General features: G+C 40.8%; 1 protein-coding gene across 2 annotated transcripts in view; it reads left to right on the top strand.

The window, feature by feature from the left end:
• camk1da (calcium/calmodulin-dependent protein kinase 1Da) overlaps positions 1-21,595 on the top strand; it is a 74,140-nt gene extending 52,545 nt beyond the window's left edge. For both annotated transcript variants that reach the window (XM_040036653.1, XM_040036654.1), the window contains exons 4-11: positions 3,429-3,567; positions 3,961-4,087; positions 6,955-7,030; positions 11,079-11,191; positions 11,765-11,843; positions 12,031-12,118; positions 12,655-12,916; positions 14,008-21,595. In XM_040036653.1, coding sequence (XP_039892587.1) covers positions 3,429-3,567; positions 3,961-4,087; positions 6,955-7,030; positions 11,079-11,191; positions 11,765-11,843; positions 12,031-12,118; positions 12,655-12,916; positions 14,008-14,132 — 1,009 coding nt within the window. In that variant the 3' untranslated portion in view covers positions 14,133-21,595. The remainder of the gene's footprint in view (positions 1-3,428; positions 3,568-3,960; positions 4,088-6,954; positions 7,031-11,078; positions 11,192-11,764; positions 11,844-12,030; positions 12,119-12,654; positions 12,917-14,007) is intronic.
• The last annotated feature ends 2,089 nt before the right edge of the window (positions 21,596-23,684 follow it).

Genomic DNA, 23,684 nt, shown 5'->3' with positions numbered 1-23,684 from the left:
AGGTTTTGAGCTGGTGAGTTCCTTCCTTTACAAGATTCACCGGCTCAATGCAATGGAGCGATGCTCGTGTCATCCACAGGCAAGAGTGACTTGAGCAGACAGATTTTCAAGGCAGATTCCAGGCACGAATAACTTTGAGACAAGGAATTAACCGTGGGAGTTTGTCACCGTAGCAGCGATGACTTTCTGGCGAAGAACGGTGCACTTTTTTGCCCAGATATATTCTTCGTTTGGGATGTAGTTTGGGAGGTAGAGCAGGTGATCTACTAATCAGAAGGTTGGTGGTTTGGAGGTTTCCCTGGCTGCTCCAGTCTATATTGAAAACGCCTTGGGCAAGATACTGAATGTGAATGTAAATGTCAGATAGAAAGCTCTTAGGCATAGACAAATATAACGTAAGAACCAGTCTATTTACCATTGCTTCATACCTGAAACTGACCAGTTTGGTCAGAACTCCTGCACGCTGGGCTGATGTGGTCAGCCAAGTCCAACCAGCAACTTCACCTGAGAGTGAAGAGTTAACCACCTGAGAGAAAGTTAACCAAACCCAGCCCAACCTACCAAATTATGACAATTCCACATGCATCCTTTGTACTCTTGATTAGAGAAGGCTGTCACCATACCATTGGCACCAGGATCATAGTGGACCACTGGAATGGCATCATCACATCCTCTGCTGCCCTTCTCCTCTTACTAGAGTTCTTATAAAGGCTCCAGCCAGAGATATTAGGTGCTGTCATGGTACAATTAATTTCTTTGGTCACAATGACACAAAAACCTTGTACCAAAAGAATGTTCAAAAAAATTTCCAAGCTGGTTAGGCCCCTGCAGTTTCTTTCCGTTTTCACAACACTGTGGCTTCCATATGGAGGAATCCAGACTGCTGACAGGATTAACATCTTGTCATATGTAGGTGAATACTCACAGGCAGTCAGGATTAACATTAAGCTCATTTCTAATTTTTTAAAGCTCAAATAAAACAGGAAGTTAAAAAAGCAAGCCAACAGCTAACACAGAGACAGAGACTGAGGCACGGAACATGGGGAACATATTTCTCTCCTGTCCTGGGAGAGTACTCAGCAAATGCCATGCTGATTCACATTATGGAGTAGTACTCTATGATTCTGCTTTTAGCTGCTGATCACATTTCTTTACTGTGGAATTAAAGTCATGTAAAATCATTTGTAGCTATCATCAAAGACATAAATTCTTGCCTGAAATGAAAAAACAGGGTGATACTTTGAGCGTTTTTAGACTTGGCCATTATGTGTGTGTTTAACAAGTCTTCCCCTGCTGACAGTGACGGATGTCGGGGGGCTGTGCCCTGGGTGGGGACACCTGCTTTAGTGGAGCCATGGTCACATGAGGCTGGGAGTATGATGCTTAAAGCTGATAATCAAACAGATTGTCTCTTTTTGTTGTTGTTGATTTTTTAGGTGAAATAGTGTAGGCTAAACCCATATCCAGCACAGCGTGGAGCATTGTTGACATCGGGATCTTTGATCTCCCGCATTTTGCAATGATATATCAAATGAGAAATGATGAATGCGGGTAATTTGGCAGACATTATTCTGGTGTTTGTGTGTCTTAGGATCTGTGTTGTGTCTATGATATTGCACGTGTTTGTGTTTTGATTTTGGTCTGTTTGTGCTCGCCTTTCACTGCATTTCTGCATTTCCTTTTCACTGTGTGTGCTTATATGCATGTGTGCACATGTGTGTATTGTGTATGTGTGTATATGGTCCTGCCCTTGTATCTGTACGTGTGTGACTGTGCACTTGTGTTGTGTTCTTGTGTGGGAGCTCCTGTCTGATTGCCATGGTCTTCTTACGCAAACACTTATGCAACAATGCAGCCTGGTGGCTGATCTCCGTTGTATCGTGTGTGTGTGTGTGTGTGTGTGTGTGTGTGTGTATTCAGCCCTTTTTTGTCATGCCCAGGCATTGCTCTCTCTAAAACTGAACAAGTCGCTGTCCTCTTTGAGGAGAGAAAAATTGGTTTAGTGGTTCTTTTAGATTTTTTTTTTATGTCGTCAGTGTGAACTGTATGCTCGAATCTGATCTGTGTGTGTGTGGACATGTTTGCCCTTGTGAATCCACATGTGTCCTTTCTGTCATATGTACACATTCCTGGCCATGGGTGTGTTTCTATATATGAAGGGTATATTTATTTTTGTCATTTTTATTCGTGTGTAAATCAAAGCATACTGTATAAGGTGTTCTACTTCTATCATGTTTTTGTGCTCATTCTTTATATTAATACTATTAATGTATTCTATTACTGCTAATGTTGCTGGGGCAATTAAGATGGTCCTCTCCAGCAGGGGGAGCTATGTGTCTGTTAACTAAGTGGAGGGCTGTTCTCACCCGCATAAACTGCATGTTGTGTATACCTGGACAAGTTGTTTCATGTGCTCTCGAGTCATAAAAGTTAACACTAACTGTTGAAAGAATTTGCCCGGGGTGGAGAAATTTGCCTTTTACTTCCTAAATGTTTTTCTTGGGTCACAAATGAGTTTTTTTTTCTCCGACTGCTGACAGTGTGAGCTGCATTGCAAATATTTCAGAACCTTTTGATCACTTTGATGGGAGACGGGTTTTTTTCCTCACTGAATACTTACACACTGTCTTCTGTCCTTCTCTTATAATCTTTTCTCAAAATTGAGCTGCCCTATATTCATGGAATCTGATGTGCCGCTCACATTTTGGGACAAGAAAAACAAATGAAGTGGAATTATCCTTTCTGTAAGATTGAGGCTCATCTTTAATCATCTACTACTGCAGTAATATCGCACGTCACAAACGCACAAATTCACACACATCGGTCCTTTTTGTCTCCTCTTGCTCTTACGTCTTTCCCCCCACTGCTCCACTGTGACATTTTAACTTAAGCTTTTTCTTTGGCTTCTGCTGCAGTGAAAGGAAAAGAAAGTAGGATAAAGATTAAAGAATATTCTTGAAATATTATAAAACTCTGAGAGCTGCAGTGCAATCGTGGAGAAGTTAGAAAATATTTAAGTCAGTGGTGAATGTGTATGAAGGAAGAAATGAAAGGATTCACTGTATTTAAAGGATGCTTTGCCAACTTTTAGCACATCTTCAAAAGAAATGTGTATATATTACAATTATGAAGCTGCAGGGAATATCAGTGTGTGTGTGTGTGTGTGTGTGTGTGTGTGTGTGTGTGTGTGTGTGTGTGTGTGTGTGTGTGTGTGTGTGTGTCCGTGTGTGTGTGTGTGTCCGTGTGTGTGAGCTGGCACATGGCTCACCTTTTCCACAAACTCTTGGCTGGGAAGCTGTACTGCTCATAAATTACCAAAAATATCAACCCAGCAAATCCCCCCAGCCTGCTACCAGATACTGCTGTGTGTGTGTTTGTGTGTGTAAGGTCTTCTTCTTCCCACATGCACCCTTTGTCCCGTCCTGCAGGGTGTCTGGCGGCGAGCTGTTCGACCGAATCGTGGAAAAAGGATTCTACACGGAGAAAGACGCAAGCACGCTGATCCGGCAAGTCCTGGACGCCGTTAACTACCTGCACAGGATGGGAATCGTGCACCGAGACCTGAAGGTAACACACTCAAACACACACACACATTCCCTGCTTCTTCACTGAAGTCTTACCCCACATACACACAAACACTCACTCTCCCATTCCACACTTTAAATCCACACAAGTGCTTCATTCTCACTTGACAGCCCTTGATTTACTGCTGCAATAAGGGCAGCAGCTCGACACATGCAGTGCATTGTGGGTGAGTGTAGTGTGTGTCAGCTGTTTGAAGGAATGGATTGGTCAGAGTGACCTCCATTAACTGTGTAAAATGAGCAATAAGGTTGTCTGTCTATTAACTGCCTGAGACATTAAACAAAGTGACAGTGTTTGTAATCCAAAATTCTTCCTTTCTTTCTTTCTTTCTTTCTTTCTTTCTTTCTTTCTTTCTTTCTTTCTTTCTTTCTTCAGCCAGAGAACCTGTTGTATTTTAATCCTCAAGACGAGTCCAAGATTATGATCAGTGACTTTGGTCTTTCAAAGATGGAGGGCAGCGGTGACGTCATGTCAACTGCCTGTGGCACGCCAGGATATGTGGGTAAGCCGGTCGCACCGTCACCGCCTGTCCTCAATGTTCTTATTTCTTTCCTCTTAAAATCACAGTTTATCCCCTCTGTTAGTGCTGTTACTGTTTTTGGTCGTTAAAAGACATACAAGAAAATAACCAGTGTTAGCTAACAGTAGCCAGAACCAAACAAAGAGATCTTTATTTGTTTTTGGAGATAAAAAAATCTATTGTGGTTTCGTCTGACAACTGTGAGCTAACACTAGCTTACCTGTTTACACAGATAAATTGCAACTTGTCTAAAGTCGCAAAATGCTGTAATGAGAGATGAAGGTCCGGTTCATCCAGACCTTCAAATCACTTCTGGCATTACACACTAATGACTGCACACAAAAAAGGAGAAAAACAGTTTTTCAAGAAACCCCCCCCCCAAAACTATCCGTACCCCATGATTCAGTGGCTTGTGGAAGCATCTTTAGCAGCAATAACTTGAAGTAATTGTCTTTTGTGTGACTTTTATCTGTCTCTCACATAATTGTGGAGGAATTTATGTCCCATTTTCTTTATAAAGTTGCGTCATTTCAGTGAAGTTTATAGGCATTCATTTATGCATGGCTCTATTTAGGTCCCATCACAGCATTTCAATCAGGTTGAGGTCTGGACTTTGAGCCACTGCTACACCTTGATTCTGTTCTTTTTCAGCCATTCTGTTGCAGATTTGCTGCTGTGCTTGGGATCATCGTCCTGTTTCATGACTTCATTTTTCTTGGACAGATGGCCTCACATTTGACTCATGAATCCTTTGATAAACAGAGTAGTTTATGGTCGACACAATAGCTGTCAAGGTCCTGTGGCTGCCAAACAAGCCCAAATCATTACTCATCCACCACCCTGCTTGAGAGTTGGTATGACGCGTTCGTGCCATATTTGGTTTTCTCTCAACCTGGCAATGTGTCATGTTCAAAGATCCTCACTTTGGTGTGGACATTGTTCCACAGTCTGGTTTGTTCAAATGGAACCTTACGTACCGAACATGTGCTGCCATTTTTCAAGAGAAGAGGCTGTTTCCTGACAAGTCATTCTTGTTCATTCGTTTTCTAAATGCCCTGTTAGGCCTGTAGAGTCTAAGATGTAGCTCTTTGGGTTCGTTCGACCCTCTCCGAGCATTACAAAGTTTGACCTAGTTCGACTAGTTGGACTTAGCTGTTTCTGTAATGATTCCTGTGAGCCAACAAACACGTGATAAATTAAATGAGCACATGTTGTTCCCATCTGACGCCGTTTACACTTCCTGCATCATCTCTTTTCTTCCCATTTCATCTGGAGCGATGCGTGTTTGTGCTCTTCACACACCCCAGTCATGCTTATCACTCTGAGACAGACAGTCATGCTCTGTATCATATTATATCTCATTTTTGTGTGAATCTCTGTGTGCAGTGTGCTTAATCTGCTTGTGTGTGAGCATTTCTTTGACTGCATTCTATAGAAGGTTCGGTGACACACATTTGCATGTTGCAAAAGTCGTATAAGTCGCACAAACAGATCATTTCCCACTATTCACACAGAAAGGTACATAAATGTTGAATCGTTTTTGTTGCAGGGCAGCTTTACTAAATCCAGCTGTGTGTCTGTTTAGGTTCTCAATCGTCCGTGTCATGGTGGACTAAAGTGCTTGAGTCGAAGCCACTCGCAGAACTGGAGTGGCCTTTTAGATGAGTTGGGAAATATCTTCAAGAACCTGAAAGAACTCCAGCTGTCTTTGGCTCAAGCGCTTCAAAGCACCCAGCTGTTCTTCAGGGTTTTTTTGGTGTACTATCTTTAAAGAGTCAGTTCACATTCTCACCCAGTCAGCAAAAAATTTGCATCGTTTTACTTTGAAAGGTCAGAACTTTGCATCAATTCCTCTCATCCGTGAGAGGAACTCCTGCAGTTTTTCCACTCAAGGTGCTTTGTGTGAAAATACAATCAAAGAAGGTGACAATTTACAACTGCGTCTGAATGAAAGACTCAGTTTTCGTTGTTATTTTTTCATTTTCTCATTATGATAACTTTCAACTGTCAAATTTGCTTCTTCCAGCAAAAAGAAAAGTCACGCTTGGAAATAGGACATGGCCAAAGACCCACTACGGGGTTAATTCAGTGATTGGCTATTAAGAAGTTACACATTATGATTGTACCCTGATACCGACTCTGGACTTAGTGAGCTGCAGACACGGTGATCTCAGTGGGTAAAAATGCTCCAGTTCTGCATCCAGAAAACCCAGAACAGACACACACACAATGAGTCAGATTAGACTAATAAACAAATGTAAGCACTCAGATTCAGCACAAGTGTGCAAAGTTTATATTTTGACTCAGATATGACTGGTGTTCCTTCTGTGTGTATGTGTGTGAGCATGCCAAATCTATTTCGAGAGCCTTGTGTGTGTATATGTGAGGTGATATTACGGCGACCTCGCTGTCATCAGTAATTTGCTCTGTCCAGGGCCTTCGGTAATGAGCTGCAGAGAAAGGTCAGGCCTGGAAAGCCTCCCTTACCGACACCAGCAGCAGAGAAAATGGGTCTGAAGCTAACTAGAAGAGCTAGTTGGAGCTAGTTGTACCATGTATTTCTGCACCTATGAGAATCTGTACCTCCTGCAGAATATTTCCCACCGTGCACCGAACTGGCATGTGATTTTAATTTCAACAGACATGAGGTGTCTGCATATTTTCTCTGTACTCAGTCTCATTAAACAGCCCCTTTTTCATATAAAAATCACACCGCAGTTGTTACTGGACCTCAAGCTGAAAAAGTAAAAACGCACTGTAGTTAGGTTTACCACCAAACTGAGGTAGTTTCAAAGCCGTTTTTTTCTCTAACCCCGCTGTGTCTGCTTGTTTCTCCCTCTCTCTATCAGCTCCAGAGGTTCTCGCCCAGAAGCCGTATAGTAAAGCGGTCGACTGCTGGTCCATTGGAGTGATCGCCTACATCTTGTAAGTACCAATTAAACTTCTTTATATTCCACTGTACAGGAAGCAGTTTCCATCAATCACCATGACTGACATCACCAGAAAGCACATAAGCTCCATTAGCACCGGGTCATGGTCACGGTGGGAAATCTGAATTCTTGATGCCTTATTTATCATTAAGGTTGTGATAATCGTGTTCATTGCCAGAAATGCGGCCAAGTCAATCAGCTAAATACATTCACAGGTTTGCCTTGCATTGAGTCACATGACTGCTAACCATTAGCTTGTCCGTTGTATACACGTAACGCTGTAGGGTGAATTAATTTTTTTTTTTTTGAAAAACCAATTAGGAAATTGTTAACTAAAGTCATAAAACCAGTAAGAAGTAGGGTTGTTTTCTCATAGATTTCAATACAATGAGACCAGAGAAGTTGTCGCCCCTAGAGGCCATGCAGGCTTTGAAATAACTGAAATAACCCGTGTCTAGACACAGGTATGAAGCAGTTTTAGGTTATTGTAATCGTGTTTAATTAGTGTGTTATTTACACCTTTGGTTTTCCTCCTGTGACATATTTTTACCAAATCTTCCATCAAACATTATATCAAATCTCTGAGTAGCTATTAAAGTCATTTTACAAGTTCCCTTGGATGTAATCTTTGTAATTAAATAGAATGAAGGTCTTTATAACAGCACAACAAAACAGCCATTTTCATACTAGTAGTTTTCTAATCATCAGCTGGGCTATGGAGACCTGGCTCGGCCATGTATGAATCACAAAATTGAAAACACCTTAACTGGAAAATCTGTTTGTAAACACGCATTCCATTCACATCACATTTACGCTCATTAAGCGGATCTCCATCTAGCCTTTGTCACCCTTCTCCTTCACGTAGTCATGAGTAACTGCTCTGCAGTGAATACAAAAGCCAGGCACACACAGTGACTCACTTTACCTTAGCCCCTGCACACACACAAAACCACTGTGTCAGTTGTAATGTTTTCCGACTACAAACACACAACCCTGGCTAGTTTGTGAATCTTTGTCATGTACTATCAGCTGCTCCCAGACACTGGAGATCTGCTGCATGGCCTTGTAAGGACTTGAGGCTTTGGACGAGATTTCATTTTCTTGTTTTTCACCAGTGTTGGTGAACAATGGAAACCATGTTTGTGTGCTCAGACTGCAATCTTGTTGTTGAGAACGCCACTGTTGGAGTTATTTTAAGGTGTATGTTGCCTCTGCATCTTCATTTATGTTTAACACCTGAGGAGCAATCAGAGAGCTCACAGTGGTTGAGAGGAAAGCAGGCGCAAACAAACTCACGTGACTCTCTCGCGCTGACTTTTTCTCTGTCTTTCTCACGTTTTACGCTGTACTTTGTGGTGAGTAGTGCAGTAAAAGCTTTTGCTAGTAAAAAGCATTTGGTGGATTTGACAGCACAGTAGAAATGGCTGTGCGTGTGTATGTCCGTGTGTTGCTGTGTGCGTGCAGGGTAAAAGAAAGAGCAACTCCCTGCTGGCAATTAGCACAATTAGCGTTGGGATTCAGACCTTGTTAGGTTTTAACTGCTGCTCAGGTGGAAAGATCACATCAGGTAATCAACCATGATAATCAGCCAGGATCCCGAGTGCAAGTGTATTTGTGTGTGTGTGTGTGTGTTCGATGGAGTGGAGGGTCAGCCGAGTAACATGACAAGTGAGTCTTTAAGCAAATGAGAAAGCAAAAAAAACAAAGCAGAAAGCCCTTTTCCCCTCACGGCAGGCAGAGTCCTCCTTCCTCTCTGCCCGGTGCGTTTCCCTTTTATTCTTTCTTTCCGGTGTGTATTGATGGAGAACGGCATTTTAATGAGTTTTTATGAAAATCTCCTGGTGCATCCAGAACCTCGGTAATGAGGTGTTTTGGGCTGAGCGGCAGCTCTGCTGTTGCTCCGCTTTGTGTCGTTATGGAAAATCAAACTTGGACTTAAGTTCATTTGTGCTCATCAGCACCAAGAACCAGTAATCTCATGTTAATGCGATTAAGGCGATACAGCCAACTACCACTGCTACTACGCAGTCACAGTAATACACTGCTCTGAGCTCAAGTCCAGATGTGACAACAATACTGCGACACCACCTACTATTAATTCAAGTTTGCAAGTTTAGCAGGGGTACTGGAGGGTAGCAGAGTAACTGGAGTACTTAAATCTTGACTGCAAATTGTTCTTTGTTACCAGTGTTAAAGCGACCACTGCAAGCCACAACCTGCCTTCACAGATGCATTCTGAAGTGCGGACATTCCTCCTTTTAGATAGTACCTCGGATTTCCTACAGCCAGACTCATAGTCATGACAGTCAGCAATAATCTTTTACTAAGTTTTATAGGATGTATATTTGCTATCTTCACCACATATTTGATCTTTTTCTAAACCTAACCCAGTACTTCACAAAATTGTTTTTAGCTCCAAAGCCTAAACAGGAATTTTGTTTTGATCTGATAATGTATTTCAAAAAGTGTGGTACACAACTGAGGCAAGCTATCTTGTCATTTCTTTAAGCAGCCTTCGGGAATAGTTCTCCAGGCTTCCTGAAGGACATTCAAAGCTCTTCTTTGGATGTTTACTGCCTTTTGTTCTGTTCTCTGTTGAGACGATCCCTCACTGCCTCAGTAATGTTGAGATCTGGGCTCTGGTAGGCCACTGTGTGTTTTTCTCTCCAGGTCTGCATTGGCAGTGGGTTTGGGATCATTGTCATACTAAACAATGAAGCCACTGCCAATCAGACTCTGACTTTTCTATGTTCATAATTTCATCAGTTGTCACAACAACACTGGCTGAAATTCTGCCCGGAACCACGACAGAACCGTGTTTTGCAGATGTCAGTAGACACTCACTCTTGTACATATTGATGGTGATTTAAACTTAAAATTTCAAATTCCTATTCATCAGTCCATAAGATCTGTTACCACAGATTTTTAGTCTAGTCTTGTGTAATTTGGTATACCAAAGCCTGGCTGTCAAAGGCTTATTGATAGCACCCTTCCACTGAGATTATTCCTGAAGAATCTTCAGTGAACAGCAGATGATCACCTGCTGTGGCTAGTTTTTTTAAGCCTGCCACATCTTCTATTGTCCCCCACTTTTTCAGCTCCCTTGGATTTTCTTTTAAAGAACACACTGAACATCATGCTGCGATATACCAGGTTTTCAGCTAAATAGCTGTTTGAGAATCACCTTGTTAGTGCAACAATACAGGTTTATACCTGCCGTTGTCTTTGGTATTCTTCATAGATTCATCTGGGAACAAGTGATGTGTTTGTGCAGCAGGCTGCTAGTAACAAAGTGCATTAAGATACAATTTAAAATGGGCTCTTTGCCAGTTTGTTGTCTGTGTAGAAACAACACTGGTTCATCCCTTGGGTTATGTGCTTTATTATGCTTCAGTGATTCAGAGGTCAGCATTAAGTGACTTAACAAAAAAAAAAAGAATCCTCTGAAGATCATTGGATACAACAACTGAACTGAAAATGGGTGAAAAAACAGCCAGTGTAGAAAGGAAAATTTTGATTTTTTTAAATTACAAGAAAGTCTGGTTTCTTGGAAGCAACATACAGAAAAATGAAGGGTGGGTGGATTTTTAAGTCAAATTGTGGTCTCTGCCATGAGTAGCAAAATCCTTACAGGCTATAAATCTCTAAATAAGGAGTTTTTTACCTTTTAAAAATTAAATATATTCATTTCATATTCAGGGATCCTGAAAAGAGAAAAAGAAAACCTGTCAAATTCATGTCTAGAAACACAAATCTGCCTGTGGCACTACACTGTTGCCTACATGTGAGGCATTTAGGGGACATATGTAAATTGTAGCTACAAAGATTAATCTGGGTTACAGTATTACCTTACAGACACAGATCTAGTCTGTCTCTTACATACACATGTGTTTGCATTTAACACTATGTGTCCTAAGCAAGGCAGTCATATCAAAAGGGTGACAATGAGTAAAGGGACTGTGTAGTAATCAGTGAAATCATTTATTAATGAAAATAAGTGACTGTTAAAGATTCGACCAAAAGAATAAATATCTCGTCTGCAGGTTGTGTGGTTATCCTCCATTCTACGACGAAAACGACTCCAAGCTGTTCGAGCAGATCCTGAAAGCTGACTATGAGTTTGATGCACCGTACTGGGATGACATATCAGACTCAGGTGAGGCCTCCTCTTCCTCCTCCTCCCTCCACCATCTGTCCTTCCGCCTCCTCGGTCCATCATGTGGCACATATGGCCCACACACCACCTTTCCATCATAGTCGCTGATTTAATCTGCATGGAATGAAAATATGTGAGAGTAAGTGTGCGATGTGTGGTTTCATCCATTACCAGCACAGTTACGGGCATAGACTGGAAATAAAACCAGCGTTCTATTGGCTGGAAGTCTATTTCAGTCACCAGTCTATTGTGGTAGTGGATAAAATTGCATTTATGGGCTGTCAAGAAAAGCTTTGTGTTTTCAGAAGTGTCAAGTTTCCTCAGAGCAAATAGAAATCACTCCTGCACATTGCTAGTAATATAGAATTAACTTGGCTGATACAGTAAAAACCAGATGGTACACACAGCCCACGTTCTCAGTAGAAACCAAACAGTGCAACATCTGACATCTGAAAACATCTTTCCCCGATCAAAATGTCAAAGACTTTCAGTGTCGCAAAATGTTTTGTGAGCGGGTTTTAACGTAATAAAAAACAATGTGGTGTTTATATGTTTGGTTTGTTTTTCTCCCAGCCAAGGATTTCATCAGCAGACTGATGGAAAAAGACCCAGGCAAGCGTTTCACTTGTGAACAGGCGCTCAGACACCCCTGGTGAGAAACACACATGCACACACACACACACACACACACACACACACACACACACACACACACACACACACACACACACACACACAACAGCATCACAAAAATCCATCAAATCAATATTGATATTGATGTACATTCAGAAGTATTGACTAAGAAATTGTGTTTTTGTGTCGTTATATATATATCTCAGGATCGCTGGGGATACGGCTCTCTGCAAGAACATCCATGAGTCAGTCAGCCGGCAGATCAGAAAGAACTTTGCCAAGAGCAAATGGAGGGTAAATTTTGTTTACTGCAGTTTATTCTCTGTGGTTTTGGCTCTACTGCAATAGACTACATTACCCTATTACAGCTCCACAGCCAACTGTTTTTAGAAGGTGAATCACTCAGCAATAAAAACCTGGCTTGTCTCGTGGGTAAGATAGCTGTTGAGAGGTCTCAACAGCTATTTACCCCTAAAGAAGTCAGAAGAAATAAGAACAAACTTCAGATTTCAAACAATTCCCATGTTCCACAAATGAAAATGATTTACTAGGTCATTTTAACACAATATATTTTACCATAACATTACCAGGTTATTGAACTCTGCCGTCATAATAAGGTATGGCTCAAGAGTTTATGGTCTCAGTCATTAGTTTGAACTCTGTTTAAATACGGCTAGATGTTAATTTTTTGAACAATAGTTCCCATTAGTGTACAGAAGGATGATAAAGCAGGGTATATTTTAGTGCAGACCTAAGTTGTGATGGCTCAGCGTGCATTGTCCCAAGGTTTCGTGATCAGATTTTTCCTTTTATTTCTATGCTCTTCACAGCAAGCGTTCAATGCCACTGCCGTGGTTCGGCACATGAGGCGGCTGCAGCTTGGCAGCAGCATGGGGAGCAGCATTGATGCGTCCAACCCACCGACTAGGCCGAGTCAGACGCAGAAGTCAGCCCAAAGCCAGAGCCAGGCGGGCCAGAACCAGCCGGCTCAAAGCCAAAATACCGGCCAGACGGCGCAGAGCCAGAGCACCAGCTCTGTCGCCAACAAGATCTCTTCCATCGATAACAACATAGCAGCTCCCCACAAGGATTGTGAGTATGATTCAGTGGTGTCAGTGGCATCAGAAAGTTAAGAGAACATATGTGAGCTGTTCATAGGAGTATGTAACAGTGAATGAGCAAAATTTTAGGGCACAGTGTGGGAGCGCAGTGCCTTGCAGTGTCTTCAGGATTTGGGACATTATGAATTCCAGAAAAAGTGCATTTACCTGATCATACTGAATAGGTGTTCCACTTCTTTGGTTTAACAAACTCCTGGGTTGCTTTGGCTGTATGTTTGTGTTCACTGACCTTCTGTATTATGAAACACTGCCCAATCAATTTGAGCATGAGTATGTCACTGAACACCTCAGAATTCATTCATCTACTTCTGTCCTGTGTCACATCATCAATAAACACTATTGTCTCAGTGTCACTGGTAGCCATGCACGCCCAAACCATCACAATGGTTCTGCTTTATAGATGATGTGGCATGCTTTGGATCATGAGCTGTTCCACGCCTTGTTCATACTTTTTTCTTGTCCAAATATATATGGACCTAACTGTATTTCTATAAAACACTGCTTTTCATTATAAAAGTCAAATGTGCTGTTTGAAAATATAAACAGCAAGATTTCTGGTTTTTTAGAGGGGTAGCCCTGACAATGGAGAGGAAATGATGTTAATGTAAGTACGGTACAGATTTACACTTAATACCTCATCTCAAAGATGGAGCAGTGCGGTTTATTGGTGTAGCTCTAGTTACATCTTTGAGATAGACACACCTCATGAATGGATTGGATTTTAGTGCAAGAGAAATGAACAGTGGTAAACCTTGTTCAGCGAAGATTGAGTTAGTAGACGGCAGGGCTTGTAATACAATTCTGAACAATAAAATTTACACTAAATTACATGAGCTAAGGGCCAGAACAGCGTTACATTTATTACCTACGTTATTTTGTATTTTTCCTCAACATATTTAGCTGTACAGTGCAAAAGCTGTTTCATGTCTTCACTTCTTTATCAAAGTGAAACTAATTTTATCTTAGTGATCCAGTCACTAGTGAGAAATGCAAGCCTGTGGTTTCAAGGAGGGATTTCAGTATTACAAGCAGCTGATGCAGCTTCTCATTCCCTTCTTTCAGGTGTCACTGCACCAGTCACACCCTGCAGCCTGGCATCTGCAGCCTCTTCTCCTGCCACGGGGACGGAGCTGAACCGGCCACACCCATCTGCGGTCCCCGCCCCGGTTCTCACGGAAACCAAGTGACGCCAGGTCCCGCGGGGAACCAGCTGGGAGGCCACGGCGCTGTGAAGCAGGGAGAGCGGGAAAGAAAGAGAGATCGAGGACGACCAGTGAGGAAGACGATCGCCCTCTTCTTTGTCCCTCCCTCTCTTCGCTTTACTGCCTCTCGGATAGGCCCCCCAGCCAGTACCCCGCCCTGCTCGTGGGAGAGCAGAGGACTTTACCGCCACCCCACCGATTCAAGCCACCATTGTCATACTGCACACCCACCAGGATGTCAGCGTAAAACTCGTCCTGCCACAGCCACAGCACACCCACGGTCTCACACTGGGGATGTTCACACAGTTGGCTTTGATCATTACCTGATAAAAGGGTGTCCACTGCTCCACCTGTGAGCTGCAGTTGGTGGTTCACGGTGGAGCTGCTGGTGTCATACAAGTTCAACCTTCCCATTCAATCTGATCTTTCCCGCATCAATTTATTTAGTTTTTTTTCCGACTTAGGTTTGACTGTTGGCAAACGGATTGTTTTACTTTTATTAACTGCTGTTAAATTTAAAGACGCTATGTGTAACAAACATATCATTGTCAAATTGATATTGCTACCTTGGCATAATTAGTGTAACCAAATGAGACAATACCCAAGATGAACCACATGTAGTTCCTCTTTATTAATAGCTGTTGTTGTGTTAGGATCTAAATTAGAACCCAATTCCCATCATCGCCAGATGCTTGGTCTAAAAACAGCAAATCTCACTTCCTGTTAATCAAACACATCTCCCTGCCAATCTGACCTGGTAATTGTGGAACACAGAAAACAGACGGTCATTGTTTTTTTTAAACACAAATGATGCAGATGTAGCAAATTCATGTTGACAGTGGTTTATCCGTGTAAAAATGCCACACATAGCACCTTTAAGACATTTGTGTGTCCTTATGGGCTTGGTTCTCTGTTTGTTTGTTCGTGCTTTAAGAAGTGCTTTAAAAGTACCATATGACTGTTGAGATGTGGAAACATGAGTAAGCGCTTTATCTATTTTGCACAGAAAGGATCAGACATAGATTAGCTGCCATTCACATGTGTTTATCAGAGTGAGTAGAGATTGTAAACCTTTATTGATTGGATGTCAGAGCATTATACAACTTGTTTATTGTCTGAAAGATTCTGATTTGTTTATTATTTTCTTACTTTATTAAAACTTTTATAATAATTGCCCTTTAAGGGACACACATAATGGTTATTATGAAACATGGAATAAGTTTAGGATAGAATTAGAACACATAGAGATAAGTATTTACTGGAAAACACGTCCAGGTAAAAAAGTCAGAAACTAAAGATGGATTGTCATTAGACTTCCCAAGGAGCTACAGGCAGCGCAGCATAGTTACTAAAAGAAAGGCCTGGTGGGTCCTCAGAGACACAATCCAGAATGGAGAAGCTGTAGCCTGCCGTCGTTCTTTATGTCTCTACCGAAGCCATGATCTCACCTTCTTTATTTGTCAAGCTGCACCCAGTCCAGAAGTGCTCAGGGAAAACTGCAGCTGCACTGTGCGCTGGTGAACACCAGTTTCCTGATTTAGTCTTTTTATTTTTGGGGTTTGTCACAGTCCGGCCGTTCCAGCCAGCATTGCAGTTAATGATCCAGGCTTCAGGACGTTAGCTGTGTCCTTACTGTAGTGTTGTGTTGGTGCGCGACTTCAGCATTGATAATTTAGACCTGGACTTCTATTGACCATATACATACGTGGGCTCACTGCAGGCAACAGCAGGGCATCGATGCTTACTTTTGAAGCTTTTTTTGAAGCATTTTCAAGAAACGTCACGAAATGTAATTAAAGACTGAAAGCAGCGATTCACCAACCATTTAAACTTTTTGACGCTGGCTGATACCTGCAGCACTTTTCAAAGAAGTTGGGACAGGGGCATATTTCCTAATCACCACTTATTTCAATTGTTTTGAAAAACCTGGAGGCCGATTGCTGTAGTTTTAAAAGAAAAAATGTTTATCCCACTATTCTTTGATATTGGATTTCAGCTGCTCCGCAATGTTTCTGATAGCTTTCAGAAGCATTTCTGAACACATGCAGTGATTTCCATTAAAGAAAAGCAGCAGCAGTAAGTTGCAACTAACCTGTCCTATGGTGGCAGTTGATGATCTCTATGGACGGTTTATGCTTGTCAGTGTAGCCCTAAAACATGTGCAAGTGTCCCCAGGTTAGGCTTTACCACCTTTTAAGAGATTACAGGGCTGTACTGATGTCACTGGTGATGCGTGCAACACCCAAGTCCAGGTTTTTTAGGCATTAATCTACTTTTCCAGTCGTTATTTCTGCCCCAACTCTTTCAAACTTTTTGCTGTTTTCAAATATATAATGATATATAATATTACTTCATGTTTTCTTTATGCTATTTTCAATTCAGTGCGGAGGTTAGGACATGGTAAATCAATGCATTCTCTTCGTTATTTACATTCTACATGTTGTCCCAACTTTTTTGGAAACAGGGCTCTAAATAAATGCACAGATCCATGACTCAGTCAGTATTTTTGACTACTAACCCGACTTTTGTTTTCTTCACCTAATGGAACTCTTGAACATGGCTAATGGCCTTTCCTGTCCCAGAACGCAGAGCTGTACAATGTAGGGTGCTCACTCACACATATCAGATTGTCATGTCTTTATTCGATGCAATTGTACCGATCCCTTTATTGAATTGTAGCCAAAGACTATTGCTTGGTAATGAAGACAATTTGGTTCATTCTGCAGTGCTTGACAAATTAGAACAAAACTAGCCAGATTTGAAGTTGTTCAAGATGGAAACTAAGGGCTTAATTATAGCTGCAAAATAACCTAAAGAGAACGTTTTGTGACCTTTTATCTTTTCAAAATCTGTTGCCATTTACATTATTTTTATTGCCTGAATTGTCTTGCTAAAAAACTGTGTTCATAGTGCTTGTCTCGATATGTGGCAGTATGAGGTGGGTGTGAGGCCACATTCGGATAAAATTTGGGTTAAGGTGAAAATGACAGTAAATCTACACTCACCGAAGTTTTCTCGAATTCATTTTTGGTTCACTGCACAGTTCTGTGTGTTAGACTCCATCTACCATCTAGATTATCATCCCTTTTGCCCTCACTGAAAGGATAAGGAGTAATGTTTCTAAAGTATTTCTGCATTTTTCCTATCGTCAGCTAATGACAAAGTCACACTAGGGTAAAAGTGGCTGAAGATTGCAGCATGTCCAAAATTACTGTGGCGATGTAGAACGATATTATGATCTTGCTTCCTTTGAAATGGTTGCTTCGAACACTGGGACCAGTCTGCAACCACTCGCAGTCAGCTGCCCCCTTCAAAGCAACTTTGGTGTGTCAGGAAGGCAATAAAATGGCAATAAGACCAAGTCAGTCTGCTATCAGTTTGTGATGGAATGGAAACAAGTTGGTAATTACATGCTGTCTGTTTGTGATAACACTCATTAACTTTGATAAATTGGTTAAAATTGCTAATTTGTTGCCATCTTCATACACAGAAATTCATCAGAACCTCATAGATTTGAAACAGACTCAGAAATGACTCTATAAGTAATGACTTAGTTGCTGCATGATGGCAATTTATTCCAAAAATGGCATAGGTGCTTGGCAACCTTGCTTTTATATTGGAATATAACCAGACTACAACCAGTTGAGACGAGTCCTCTTGCAGATGAGTTGCACTCACTAGCACACTGACTGAGATTGATTGCAGTGTGTTGGCAATTTGTCTGTTTTTAAAATGTGTTAATTTACACACCAATTATTTCTAAATTCTGCCATTCAGAGTCTGTGTTTGGAGACTGGTTGCTTTCGTCACTAAAAGCAGAAAACTTGAAAATGCAAGTTCCAGGTCATCATCATATTTTTCTCTAGCATAGACTAAGCCATAATCCCACAAAAAGTCCAAAACCAGCATTGTGTTTAATGTATCTTACCTAGTTTACAAAGTTCTTGCCCCATCTGAAGCTCTGACCCCAGAGTCCTTCCTTCTGTTGGTTTTTCAAAAATAAGATGTGGGTCCAAGTATGTGAGTGTGATGAAGCAAAATTTCCAGCCTAATCCAGCAGTGTGTCTGAGGTGATGTGTTTCTAATAGGTTTCGGCCAAAACATTATGCACAAAAAACGCCTGTTTTTGTAGGTGCGCTCGTTATTGGCTTTGCTTGAAGGTTGTTCAGGGGAAGAAAAATGTCATTTATAATCTTTTGAAGGATGACAACATAGAAATCCATCAGCTATAATACACAATGTAAAGTCGCAGAAAGACCATAAACTACTGATTATGTATTTTAGGTTAAAGTTCAGTTAGTCACATTATGGGATGTGGGCCCACCCCATATTGGAGAAATAAAAAGTCAGTATATGATTTAGCTTTTCATTCTGTCTGTGGCAGTGGGATATTTGACATTTTAAATACCCTTTTAATGGATAGAAGACTGCGAAAACCACTAATCATGCTGCAGTTCTTGTTTATAAAACTACAGTCTCCGCAGAATGTACTGTTTTTCAAGCTCTATAGGATAAATTGTAAAACTTGCATAATATACGGTGACACTACTGATGCATGCACTTCTCGGTGTCATGAAGACTATTCATTGGCTGAAAACACTTCTGTTACTTTATGCACAATGCTGTAGCAACCAAGCAAGTCTGAAGTTCGATGAGTATGAATATTTAAGGCAGCGTGGGTCAGGGCAGTCAAAAAAGAAACAAACTTCTAATGTTTGAACTGCTGCACACATGCCTGCGCACAGATAGTTGAGATTTCTGAAGGTTTGCATTTATTCCGACACATTTTTCTGAGAGGAAACTAATCCGACTCTGACGTCAATGTATACCGAAGGGAACTTTCTACCGTGTAAGGGCTTTATTCCAATGACCACCTTAATCTTATTCTTCACTGTTATCGCGTCTATTTACCCATTGATTGCTATGCATTTTTTAAAAACATTTGAAGTGTGTTGTCAATGTTTTTTATTTCTGGAAAGCATGATCAGGAAACAAAGGAAAACATCAGCAGCTCTATTTAAATCTATTCAAGACCATTTCACTCATTTAACTATTATTATTAAATTTGAATGAGCTACATTAGGGATTTAAGAGGTTGTTCAAAGAGGTTAATGAATTAGGAATACCGTTCATTAAATGTGAAGTCGTACACTTTAGCTTGGACGTGTGGGCTTCTGAATGTGCTGTGAGGCAGGCAGAGGGTTCAGGTTCATGCTCCTCTGTGGTTTTATGTCTGCTGTTTTTGTTTTTCCATTTTAAAGATGCTACTGTAAATAGATTGTGAATACTGATGATCATTTTCAAGGTAATATTTACGAATGTTTTGCTGTACAGGCATGTCTGAGTGAGTGAATGAATGAGTGAGTTTGCAAGGGAAGTTGATTGTATCCTCTATGGAATGTTTTAATGTAAAAAAAAAATGTAACAAAAAAAAGCAGCTTCAAGTCTCCTTTACTTCCCGAATTTGCGGTTAGCTTTCAGAAACTGTCTGGCAGCACGCGACTGCTATCAGCAGAGCTGCACAGCGCAGTTTAATGCCATCAGTGTTCCACCATCACTTCAGTGTCAGTCCAACTAAAAAGGTGAACTCATCGTTTACTGAACTCAGGCTTACGTTTTTGTTTTTTTGCCATTCTAAAGGGAGAAATCCAAAGCTGTGACCGACTCAGAAACACACTGTTACGGACGTTCGCTCTCTCCACTTTAAACTCACCATCCTTTGACTTTTCTTTCTTTCTTTTTTTATGAAGAAAAAAAACTGCACCTTCATGAAAAAACACAAGCATGTTGAAAAAAAGTGCTTCAAGATTTCAACTTTACCATGAGTGTTTGCATAATCTTATATGCCCTTGTATGATGTTCGTATCTCTGTATTATGTGAAGACGTACACAGGTTGAGATGACCGGGTCCACAAGAGCCAAGCAGAGTATTTGTTCTAACTGGCAAAATTTACCCCTGGAATTACTTACTATTATTATCACTATTATTATTTGCTGGATTAACTATGTTTATTACTATGAAAGTTGCTTTAATTCTGCTAATTAGAATGACTGTGTTGTCATGTGACTGGAAGAAAATGCATTTATATTGCCCTTTTTTCAGGTTTTTATTATGCAAATTGAAAATACACTAAATAGTGGTTGTGTCACTGAATTTATACTTAAAGCTGGTTTTAGTTGTATGGAAGTGAAATGTATTCAGAAGATGAGCAAGATGACTTAAAATCTCAAAAAGAGCCTTTCATTGCTTGAAAACTAGATTTTATGGAAGCAGTAGTTGGTCATAAGCTGAGTTTCATCTAGTTTTTTTTTTGTTTAGGTTTAAAGTTTGCAGTGCATTGTGGGGCAAGTAGTTTCTAATAGATGTCGTCAAAAGCATGCCAGCTGACCTTTTTTTAACACGCGGAAGTGTTTGGTGTGTAAGGAGTTTCTGAAAAATCAATGAAGAAAATTAATAGTAAATTTAGGAATTAGGGATTACTATTAAGCGCCGTTCAAGAAAAGTGCAAGTGAATGCATTTGCACTTATGTGCAATTGTGTTTGGGCATAGAGTTCTCATCTAAGGCATCTAAAAACTGAATCAAAAGTGCAAATATAAAGAACTTTTAGTTTTATGATTTTAAAATGTACTATGTTACCTTACCATATGTGCGTTAGCTTTTTATTTAGTTTGGCTAAGTTGATAACGTATATTGTGTAGCTAAATTCTCTGATACTTTCCTTACTTATTTGTATGTCATAAATGCAAAGGCTAGAGAGTTTAAAATATATATATAGCTACTGACTGTGTGTTGTATGTAGACTAATTAGCGGGGGTGGTTTTACCTAGCTAAAGTCTATACAATTGTTCAGTAGTAGTAGCATTATGTTGAAACTTACAAGGAACTACAAGCATGTATTTGAATTGTTACCAACTATTTCAGTGTCCTCTTAGACTGAAAAAGTTGTTAGACTTTGTTAGCATTAGTAAATGCATTAGCTAGCTTTGGTTTAGCTGATGCTAAAAACACTCCACCACCTCTAACCTGAACAGCTAACTGACCAGTTGAGAGAATCTCTCTCGCTAAGATTTCTTTGTAGGACTAAAACTCTACACATGCTGCTCTTTGGCCCCTGGTGTCTCCCTGTAGGTGTCCTTGTCCAGAGCCTGCTAATTTAGCTGGCTGTATTTACTCTCTGCATGTAACCACAACAAACTCTCATCCTGTGCACTGTCGTTACGTCGACGATGCTCTCACCTATCGGAGCGGCCACTGCCTGCCGCACGTAAATGTGGTGTGATAATGATGATTTCGATGATGATGATTTTCTGTTGATGGGGCTTGTATATCAGATGCCTTTGACAATCATGTGCACATATCAGAGTTACCATAACAACACAGGCCAGAGCGACTGATTGTGTTTTGTTTGTCTTTTCTCCTGGAATAAATCCTGAATGATCGTAAAATGACTCTCTACTCTCATTTACTCTTTTTCTCTGTCTGTTTGTGTGCATACTCGACAAAATGAGACTGACTTATTAGCACTACACAGTGTCAGAATGACAACTACATTCCTGCAAATGTAAACACTTTCGACTGTGTGTTATCTCTCAATATTTAAACACTCACATACTCAAGAATCCATGAATCTGGAACTAGAGCAAACACTCTTTACTACAGTCTGACTGCATGTAATGTATATGCTGTACAGCAGATGGCTTACACACAGAGGACAGATCTTGCAAACACTAAAGGCACACCTTGCCTTTCAACAGATGTAACTGTCCAGCATAAAAGTGAACACTCTACTTGAACACGTTCTCCTTTGATTTACACTCCAGTTATCACTACTTATTGGATGTCCTCATGTGTCATTGCAACTAAGGGTTCAATAAAAGTGCAGAAAAAACTTTGGAAATACAACATATCACTCTGTATTTTTGTAGTAGTGATAGTTTTCACTACTACGGGCAGCACGGTGGCACGGTGATTAGCACTGTTGCTGCACAGCAAGACGGTCCTGAGTTCAATTCCACCATCAGGCCAGTGTCTTTCTGTGTGGAGTTTGCATGTTCTCTGCGTGGGTTCCCTCCGGGTACTCCAGCTTCCTCCCACCGTCCAAAGACATGCAGTTTGTGGGGATAGGTTAATTGATTAATCCAAATTGCCCACAGGTGTGAGTGTGAGCGCAAATGGTTGTCTGTCTCTGTGTGTTAGCCCTGTGACAGACTGGCGATCTGTCCAGGGCGTACCCCGCCTCTCGCCCTATGACAGCTGGGATAGGCTCCAGCGCGACCCTGAAAAGGATAAGCGGAAGTTTTCAGTGACAGAAGTTTATAAACCTTTCAGCAGCCCAGCATCACAACAAATTCATTGTTAAAATGCGCTGATCAGGTTTTGGTTAAAATAAGAATTTTGTCTGAGTTAACAGCTATGGGATTGATTGTTATGAACTGCTGTACAGATATATATCATCACCAGTCAATGAATCCTGCTCATTTGTGGGAGCCTCTGACTTTTCATTTAGTCCAGTCATGTCATTTGATATGCTGTGTGTCAACTACGTGACTCTGGTGTTCAGGTGTAATTTCACTTTTTGTATTATTTAGCTGCTAAGTCTTGGTGAAGTTAACGTCATGCTTACAATGCATATCTTTTGCCTCTAGTATCATATTAAACGAACATTTTAAACATATAACATTAGTGGCAATTCTAATGCTGTTATTGTAAGCTGGAGAGCATCTACGTCCCCATTGTCCTTTATCCCTCATTAACCATCAGAGAGCAACTTGGGGTTAGTGTTTTGCCCAAGGATATTTGGGAGCGGCCAGGGATTGAAGACCAATCTGCCAATTAGTAGATGACCTGCTCCACATCCTGAGTACAGCCACCCCATCCACCCAAAAACCCTACAATAATATAGGGAAAGCACCAAGAATCAGATGACACCCCCCTGCAATTGAGCAACTTTTGCAACAGTGAGAAGGAAAAAGTCCATTTTAACAGGAAGAAAATACCAACAGAACCAGGCTCAGGGAGGAGCGGCCGTCTGCTGTGACCTGTTGAGGGTGAGGGAGAGGAAATGCTGAGTGGTGTATAAACACATAGTGAGTGAAAATAAGTAAGAAGAGAGGCAGAGAGTTCCACAGAAGAGAGCCTCCAGTTCTACTTCTAAATACCGGTTGGGGAGAGAGAAGGGAGACTGGATGAAAGACATGCTGTGGAAGAGAGCCAGAGATAATAATAACAATAATAATAATAATAACAAGTATGATTCAATGCAGAGAGGTCTATTAACAGCATGCTGTAATCTCTAATAAAATATTATGGTTAACAGTATCAACTGCTACATTGAGGAGAAGCAGGACAAGCACATAGATGAGCCCACTGTCAGAGTCCTTCTGCTGAAATGAACTCAGAAGGATCAATAGAAAAAAAGGAGTCTAAAAAAAAAGAATAGTACTAAAGGTAGCTGTAGAAAATGTTACATCTGTGAGGGTATTATTAATAATTATTTGCCTAATGGTAAAAAAAAAAAAAAAAAATTGTAAATAA

The sequence above is a fragment of the Simochromis diagramma genome, unplaced genomic scaffold (assembly GCF_900408965.1).
Source record: "Simochromis diagramma unplaced genomic scaffold, fSimDia1.1 OVJJ01000371.1, whole genome shotgun sequence".
Lineage (NCBI taxonomy): Eukaryota > Metazoa > Chordata > Actinopteri > Cichliformes > Cichlidae > Simochromis > Simochromis diagramma.
Note: the sequence above shows the minus strand (reverse complement) of the source record. Positions and strands in the feature narration are given on the sequence as shown.